The 9160-nt window shown below is 54.7% G+C and overlaps 1 protein-coding gene across 1 annotated transcript in view; it reads right to left on the bottom strand.

Moving 5' to 3' along the window:
• Positions 1–9160, bottom strand: part of RPTOR (regulatory associated protein of MTOR complex 1) — a 163041-nt gene that overhangs the window by 17600 nt on the left and 136281 nt on the right. Inside the window, exons 27-31 of the mRNA XM_035899198.1 lie at positions 8975–9089; positions 8390–8514; positions 7040–7144; positions 2738–3092; positions 65–186 (exon numbers count right to left, since the gene is read on the bottom strand). Of these exons, the coding sequence (XP_035755091.1) occupies positions 65–186; positions 2738–3092; positions 7040–7144; positions 8390–8514; positions 8975–9089 (822 nt within the window). The remainder of the gene's footprint in view (positions 1–64; positions 187–2737; positions 3093–7039; positions 7145–8389; positions 8515–8974; positions 9090–9160) is intronic.

A 9160-nucleotide genomic window follows, 5' to 3' on the forward strand; every position in this document is an offset into this window, starting at 1 on the left:
GGCCCGAGCCGGTGGCTGGCTTCCGCGCTCCCTGCGCCCCATTTCCAGGCTCGCGCCCGCTCACAGAGCCGCAGGAAGAGGGGCAGTGCCGTGGCACCGCCGCGGCTGTCCGGGAAGGGCCGGTAGCGAGACCGCCGTAGTTGGAAGCCAACGAACCGCAGGAAGGGGCACCCGAGCACCACGCTCCTTGTAAGGCCTCATCAGTTAAGGTTACAATTTCCCCCGAAGGAATATTATGTTCTCAAATGAGCCACAAACTCTCCAACAGCTCAGGAAAGGAAATTTTTAAAGGTTTGTGGTGGTTTTTTGTTCTGTTTGCTTGGTTGTTTTTTTTATTTGTTTGTTTTTCAGTCTTTTCGCACGAGTCCTCGCAGTTCCGTACGAGGCAGGTTTGCGCACAAGGCACCGCGCGCCAACAGCGCTTGGAGCCGCGACCGCCTACGGCTGCTCCCTCAGGACCCACCCTGAGCCACAGGCGCGCGTCTGGATGGGATAATCCCTTGTGTAAGGGTCGATAAACAACACCGGGCTCGCAAGCAGCTGCATTCCCAGGGTCTGCACCCATTTCCACCGTCACTGGGACGTGGCCAGCCCGCCCTTGGCGTTTCAGCGAAACCAGGGATACCTGCACCCAACCCAGCGCGGAAGCACCTCGGATTCCGACTGATGATTTCTCATCCGTGGGCCCGCCTGGCTGAGCGAGGAGACGTCGCTGCCGTCATCTCCAGGAGGCGGGGGGGGCCGTATGACCTACGCGCCGTGAATTTCTACAACATCCTCGCAAAAGGCGTCACTCTTCCTCTGCCAAGGACCACGCGCAGCAAGGGAGAAGAGCAGCTGTGACGCTGGGAATCCAATTAAAAGAACGCAAACCCCCGGAGCTGCAAGTTCTCCAATTATTTTATTGCCATTAAAAAATCGGACCAGAAATAGGAGGCTTCTCCCAAACTCCTTCTTCCTAAGGGACAAGACACCAGCCCCCGCGGACACGCAGAAAGACTGACTCCGCTTTTCTCTTTTCCCCTCGTTCTCCGGCGTAAGCTCTGTTTGCGTTTGATCACCAGATCAGCTCCTTTGTGGGTCAGAGCCTCCCCTCTGCTGCAGGCCGCCCCGTGCAGCAACGCAGCCCCACAGCCCCCGGAGAACTTCCCTTCCAGAGCTGCCAACTTCTATTTGCCCCGAGGCGCCTCTCCGCCCTCGCCCGCCGGGGTTGCCAACTGCTGCCAGCAGCGTCAGCAGCGCTCGAAGCAGAGCGGAGCCTCCAGAGGGCACAGTCCTGGCTTTCTGCAGAGCGGGTATTTGATGCCTTTCCCTCTGTTTCGGAAGCCCCAGGAGAGCAGGAAGGAAGCAGGGAACTGGCACGCATGTGCTTATTTTTTCTTGCTTGGCATTAGTAGAAATTTTCTCAAGGTAAGACGGATTATCGCTGTTTGCACGCCAGCACCAACAACCCCCGGGAGGCAGCGATGGATGGAGGGGGGCACAGGTCAGATGTACATTCTCGTGTTAACACCGCCTCCTCCTTCGTATCGCAGTTACGCCAATGGAGGCGACGCAGCCGAGTGCTGCGATGCCCCAGGAGAGCCCTGGCAGAGCAGGGGGGGAAGCCGCCCGGGCCGAGGGTCAGGCTACCGCATCTGCAGGCTCCCGCTAGCTCAGCTGCCTTCCCCGTGCTGCTGCAGACTTCGCTCCGTGCTCACGCGAGCTTCAGGGATTCCCGAGCTGACTTGCGCAGCAGCCTGATACGACCTGGACCATTAAGCCATTGGTCTTTCTCTAATTTACTGCGGATCTGCAATACAGCGCTGCCCAGTGATTCCAGCCTAAAACCAGCCCGAAGAGGCAGTCCCCCGTCTTTCTTTCGGTAAAAACTCCTCACAGAAGCCTAGGAGACAAGAACAGATTCCCAGTGCTTTAGGGACAAAACGAGTCTATTTTATCAAAATATTGCTGATGCGTTTTTCTGTCGAGCACGTAGCTCATCTCATACATCTTTAAGACGTCTTCAGTGGGAGGGCAGGAATCCTTTTGCTGCCTTTTTCACTAGGAGAACACCCGGCCAGAAAATGCCGGCGAGTGCTTTTTATTGATTCAGGGTTGTTTGTGTGCTTGGGCCAGAGCACGGCCGCTCGCCATCGGCGGTATCGATCCGGCACGGCAGCGGTTGGTATGGCCTCGGGCTGTTGGGGCACCCCATTCACTGCGCGGGGAATTCCCTGTGGCCAAGGCTTGCTGGTTCGAGCTTTTCCGCTTGCCAGTGGATTTCTGAGTTTCCATCCGTCAGCAGTTATGAATAATTGATGAATACCCCAAGATGACTGCATCACCATTGACCTCCGCGGACGTGCAGGCACGCGCAGCGGCCCTGATGCATTCGCCGTCTGCGCCCCCCCCCAAAGGCCCCGGCAGCAGAGGAGGGGGCCGGGCTCCAGGGCAACGCAGACACTGCACGGCGCTGGCTTCTACAGGTGGAGGCTGGGGAGTTCATTCACCTTCCTTCCACGTGAAAGAACACAATTTGTAAAATTTATTAGGCACATCCTTGCCAAAAGTCCGCTATTCTAAGCCTCCTGGGAAAGATTCACCAGCTTCTCCCTTCCACGTGCTCTGTACAGCAGAAGTCTGATACAAATGAACCCCAGTAAAATCCACATTAGCTAATGGCGGTCCACGTTTGGAACCTGCCATTCAAAGGCAGGGATGCTTTGAAATCTGCCCGGAAAAGAGAGGCTTGTGCATCCCCCCCGCGCCTCCTCTCACGGCAGAAAGCGCAGGGGCTGACACGAAGACGCCCTTTTCCCAGCGCTTGGCCACGCGTACCCGGAGAGCCCAGACACCCTCCCTGCTTTTCTCACGGCCGTTACGGACACAGGCACGAGGCAAGGAAGGGGAGAGGTAGAAGCAGCAAAGCTTTCCAGGAACCACAAGGACCAAGCAGTCATTCAAACAATGCCAAAAAAACCAACCAGCCAACCAACCCGAAGCCAGACGAGGAGATCCGTCCCACCCAGCTGACCATAGGTAACAGGAAAGAAAGCACTCACCTCCCTGTTTACTTCTGTCAAGATAGATTGAAACCCTTCGGGCCAGACCTGTGAGAAGACAGGGATTAAGGGGTTGATGCTAAGGGTAAGTCGGTCAGCGAGAGCAAAAATAAATCTTAAAAAAGGATTAGGAAAAGCAACTCAAATTAAAGGAAAGAACATAAAAGAGAAGCAGAAGCACCCAGAGCAGCGCATGCCTCCATCCAGAGAGCAGGCACCAGTTCAATCACAGCATTCCCTGGGAAGCCATCACCCGTGGCGCGTGTCACGTGCGAGGTGGGGATGCAGCACAGATTCGACATTTCTTCTGGAAGGAGGAGGCTCTCTCCTCCGCGCGATCGGTTCCCTGCTCCGCAGCACACCGCGTCGGGAAGCGACAGACGCAAATCCAAGTCACTCGAGCACAGAACACGCGGCTTCTGCCGTGGAACGTCGGGGCTCCCCGTGGCGAGCGCCGCTGTGCCGGGGACTCTGCCCTGTGCTTTTGGGGTGCGCTAACCAGCATGCAGGGAGCGCCAACAGCGTATGGGAGCCCCGTTTAAACAACCCTTAGGTTAGCCACAGGCACAGACCTGGCCTTTAGGCAACGGGAGAGCGCTGCAGGATGGCAGCGAATGGGGAAACGAGAGGCACCTTGGGAAAACCCTGGAAAACCTTGCACAGGGAGCTCCAGGTATTCAGGCAGAGACAGGGCTGAGCCCTCCGGTCCTTCCCGGCACCCCTTTAGAAGAGCTATACTGGTTTTCTTTGCTGAACTGGAGAAGGGAAAGCCACGCCGGCATCTGCGACAGCACACGAGGGGCTGGGGAGGGAACGGCCGAGCAGACGGTGCCTGGCAATTGCGAAGCAGCTGGTTACACTTCTGCGTTTTTCCAAATTCCAGAACTGTGCTGCTTTAAAGGGCAAGGCCATTCTGGCCGGGGGACGGCAGCTCGCTTCCCTTTGTCACAAAGAAACAATGCAAAACACGGCCGTCCTGCGCCACCCAGCCTGCCCGCCGCGCGCATTCGGAGCGGCTCCCAGGCGAGCTCTCGTGGGGGCACCATGGGTCTGTGCTGCCCTGCAGGCTCCCGCAGCCTTCAAACAGCCTTTTCTGTTAGAAATTGCCAGAATTCCCAAAGTCCCCTGCTGTGAAATCACAGCTTCCGAGCACGTCAGACTTGGGTCCTTCCCACGCTGCTCGCTAGAAAATGCTGAGTTTTTCCTACATTCTTTGAAACACCAGGCTATCGACAGCAGGCACTTTGCCTTTTCTCAGCCCCCCCCACCTCTCATGCTGGAGATTCCCCGTCACCGCCTTACACCGGGGCACCTGGTTCCAATGCTGCTTTAAACACCCTGATTGGGACTGAAAGAGGCTTTCCCGGTGCATCAGGAGTGCAGCTCTAAACAAGATCAAAATCAGAAAGTCTCACACAGGAAAAGGAAGGCTCCCACACAGTACTTGGCCCGTGTTTAAATTAAGACTCGCCTACCCCGAGTCTCAAGTCAACCATTAAGCGCAATGAGCCGGGGCCAAGTTTAACGCACTAACGTGGCCGTGCCGGCTCATCTCCCCTGCCTCGGGCTGCACGCCGCGAACAAGTCCTTTCCAGGGTGCAAAAGTTTTGGTTCTGTGCCTCCCTCTGGTCCGCTGCCCCCCGGCAGGCAGCCCCCGAGCACGCTATCGCCGGCCTCCCGTCACTCAGACCCAGGGATGCTTTTCAAGCTTCCGCAGGGTGTATTTAGGGATTACCTGTTCCGCTCGCCTTTCCTAAGTGCGACAACTGCCTAGAAAATTGGTATTCTGGCTGCTGTCAAGAAAATGATGAAAGTACAGAAAATGGAAAAGGGTGGGAGAGGAGGGAAGGAAATCAACAGTAGGAGCAAACAAGCTCCAGTAAAACTCCTGAGCTCTGCCGCTTCCAAGATGCATCCTCAGTTTTACGAGCCAGTGCTGGACCACGGCTGCGGTCTTGGCAGCGAGAGAACTGTGCCAGAGTCCCATTGCCCAAGGGGACCGGACCCACGGCCCTTCCCAAGTGACTACAATTATTTCTCTCTCCAAAAAGAAATCTGGCCACCTCTTTCTTCCGAACCCAATTCTATTGCTCCAAAAAGAAGACAGGACCCAGACTTCCTACGACTAAGCAGGAAAGGGAAGGGGCGGGGGGCGGGGGAAATATCTTAAAGAGAACAGTTTTAAAAGTTTCAACACTGCTGTTCTGGCAAGTTCAACCATACGGCTCGTGGCTAGGTCAGCTCTGCCCTCGGCTGTCAGCCTGCTGCCACGTCAAACCCCGGCGCTATCAATCCTTGCTGCTGCGTTAGAGCCCCGCAGAGGGTAAGGCACCACCAGTAAGTGCTGCGCCTTGGCAAGGCGCGCGCAGGAAGCAAGGCAGGGAAGTGGAATTAGCCTGAAGTTGTTCGGTCGACGGTCGTCAGCGTCCTCCCTGAACGCGGCTGACGGTGCAGCACGAAGCCGACGACCAGAGCAGTCTGGGGGAATGCCCAGTTCTTTGGGCGAGTCCATTACCAGCACCATGGAAGCAAGATCCTGAATGCAGGGATGGTAACCACCACCCAGCACCCTTCAGGAAAGCTGGTGTTGACGAGAAGGACATACAGACAGACCGACCAACCGACGCTACAAAGGGCAACTGAGATGCCTGCTGGAGGCTTTCCGCTCCGCCCGAGGAGGTCCAGGCCTGTCACCGCTCGCTGCATTCCCACTGTTTTCCTCTCACTTTTACCGACATCTCTGCAAAGGGCAGGTTTTGGCCACGGCAATTCTCACAGTATGCTGCAAACTTCCAGCAGCTTGTAATCAGTTTTGTGCACGTACCGCAGGGAGGCACAGAGCCTGAAGTCACCCCAGGCACAGCTCCTCTTCCCTAAAGCACCGGAGACAAACCATGGGGTCTTAAGAAAAACAACAGAGAGGAGCTCAGCAAGGCAGCCCGAGTGAAATCCAACGACAGCTACAAGAGCTGTGTCAGGCTCCTGTGATGAACCGCGTAAGCTCAGAAATGAGAACTGTCAGATGTTAAGGTCAGGATGAATGACGACGGTCATCTCGTCCGACCTCCTGCACAGCACAAGCCAGGGAGCCTCACCCAGCGATTCCTGCACCAATCCCACAAGTGCTGATTGAACCACCGCACATTTAGAGAAACTTGTAGCCTTGATTAAAAATATTTCAGTGACAGAGAATCACCATTACAGTGTTATTACATTACCAGGTCTCGGAAGGACGAACCGCCCGCCTCCTCTAATGTCCTAAACTTCAGGGTTACTCAAACTGGTCTCCTGGCTTCATCCCATGCATGGCTGGATGCCAGTGCTCCTTTTCACACCTTTTCCTACCCATCGTTTCTAAGGTTCAAAGCAGGTCGACGTCTAGCTGTGCTGTCCTTCTGCACGTGTCAGATTGGGACGGCAGATTCTCCTGCCACGTCCCGACCCACATTAAACAGCAAAGAAGAATTGCCAACATTGGAGCTCAGGCTAAAGGAGGTCCCAGGTGCAACATGCAAAGCTGTGCAAAGGCCGAGCAGCCCATCGGAAGGAAAGAGGCAATATGTGAGCTACGCTCCCGCCCAAGGGGAAGAACAATCTCCTGCCGCGCGGAGCCAGGCAGCGCCCAGTTCCACCGTTGTTCTACAGTCCTCTCCTTAGGAACACAGCTAAGGGGAACACCTGGGCAAGACAGCCGCTGTGAAGCAAAGGACTTTGTACCCTCCTGCTCCCCAGCAAGAGGCTGCTTTGGTTGTTCAGAGCGTGCGAGAGGTTGCTGTGTTGGGCTTTGGGTTTTGCCGGTTTGTTTTGTGAGAACTGGGCAAGTAATTCCTCACCAAGGCCTGGCAAAAGACCCTTCCAGAAGGCAGAGACTGTTGAACAAGGATGTGACCGATGGCTGGAGTTGAGAAACCCGTTTTATTCTCCCCATCCCTAGAAAAAACCCTGCCATCACAAATTATTTTTACCCCCTCCAACAAAAGGTCGTGGGAACCCACCTCGTGTGGTTGGCAGCATGTCTGACAGCCCCTGCCAGGCAGTCACCATCTCTGGGTTCTTTTCCAGGTCTGCAAAGTTCTTCCACACTCTGATGGCACCATCGTCTTGGGGAGCACAGCAAGAGAGAACACAAGGCAACGTCAGTGCTGATGCAATCTCATCGTTACTCGGGCATGACAAAGGAAGAAGAGAAGCAGAACTGCAGTCATACGACCTCAAAAACTGAGTGTGTCACTTGAACGTAAGTATTTTTATTAGAGTTGTTTTTCCTCTCTAATCTTGCATCCGTGAAACCTAAAGCATTTTTCTACCGTGAACTGTTCTGAAAGAGCTTTTCTCCTCCCCTCGAATAACACCTGACATTAGGTGTCGCTCCATTTCTTTGACCCATTCATTTTCTCTAGGATTCATCTCCGTCCTCCTTGCTATCGGTGCCAAGAGCCACAAAAGTACCCTGCTAAACACAAAATACAACCCACAGTAGAAGCTGAATCAAAGCCCAGCCCATCAGCAGCAAATCTTTCAAGAACATTGTGTATTTTTTCAATTTGTTCCCCATCTGTGAAACTTCTGTGCTAAGAATCAATAAATTGAAAGGAAAATGTCCTGAAGGCCCTCTCAGATCCTCTTCCACCTCTCTTAATTATACCCAACCTGTACATTCCAGCGTGAAGTTGGAAAAGCTATTGAAAACACTGCGGCTGACAGGCTCAGAACAGTTCCTTGGGAGAGCAGCAGATCTTACTCACAGCTTTACAGACCCACGAATGGGAAAGGGCTCCTCATGCTACCTCACCGTCCTAGAGAACCATTCCCCCGGGTGAGATACACAGGCTAGAGAGAAACTCAGAACTATTTGAGAAGTTTAGTGCTTAAAATAAGCCCCATCTGCTCTAGGCTTAAACCAGCACAAGTAAGAGAGTTTGAAGTCTTAGCTGTGTTAGCACCATTTCCTTTTCAGCCCGGGACAGCAGCTTTTAACCAGCCAAAATGATGTTGCCCGAGGTATCGTAGAGGAGGAGGTTCCCATGGACTCGCAATGGTCAGCAAAGGCTCAGAACAACGTAACAAATAAAGCTGCGACTGGAAATGGCTTCAGCAAGCGCTTGGTTCGTTAGGCGTTTGAAAGCCTTTGCAGCACCTACTTAAGCACTTCAGAGATTTCAGTAAACAACTTCCAGGTTTGACCCTGGAAACGCCTCCTCAGCTGAGAGCAGATGGGCAAGCCCCAGGGGAGGGGAAGGGCCAGCAAGGGCCAGATTCCCCAGGGGAGGGGAAGGGCTCACAAGGACTTGAATCCTGTAAAGGCCCCCGAGTCCTGCCCTCATCCGCGAGAAGATGTTATTTACCTGTGGCAGTCAGCAGCAAGGAGCAGTCCTGCCCGTTCAGGTACTCCATCGCTGTGATCCTGGTGTAGCGAGGGTTCCCGTTGTGGAAATAGTCCAGCTTTTCCCCTTTCTCCCAGTCCCAAAAACTGGGGGAGTAAAGGACATCAAGTCAGTTCTTGGTTCTCTGTGCAAGCTGCAAAGAGATCTACTCGTTACGGCAAAACTAAAAATCATCTGTATCGGATACCAATTCAATTTGCTTTTCTCCCTTGGTATTCAGCATCATTTTATTAATAAGGCACATCAACCTTCTGTGAAAGAAATAGGATAAAAGCCTGGTTGTAAGTAACTACTAGAGATCGGTCAGGATTCGCTTGCCGCCCTCTAACCCAGCTCCTCCCATCGAAAAGGACTCGGTGCCACGCTTACAGCTACGGCACCGGACCCCGGGAGAGAGGGGAGGATGGCCAGGGAGGGGAGTGGGGAGAAGAAAAGGAAGAAGCCGTGGCGGCGCTACCCCGCAGCAATCCACCCGCGCTCCCACGTGCCGCCCTGCACCCCTCTGCGCGTGCGGCGAGCGCTCGAGGGACCCGGGGAAGCTCCTACCAGATGCTGTCCTTGTCGGCGACGGCGATGCAGGGCGTGAACGGGTGGAACTTCACCACGGAGGGGACGCCCGGGTTCCTGTTGAGGAAGATCTGATCATCCAGCCGGGAAATACCTGCGGGGGACAGGAGGCAGCCACGGCTCAGCGCCGGGGAAGATCCCACCCGAGGGAGGGGGCTCGCGCCC

This window comes from Egretta garzetta, unplaced genomic scaffold (assembly GCF_000687185.1).
Source record: "Egretta garzetta isolate BGI_Z169 unplaced genomic scaffold, ASM68718v1 scaffold131, whole genome shotgun sequence".
NCBI lineage: Eukaryota > Metazoa > Chordata > Aves > Pelecaniformes > Ardeidae > Egretta > Egretta garzetta.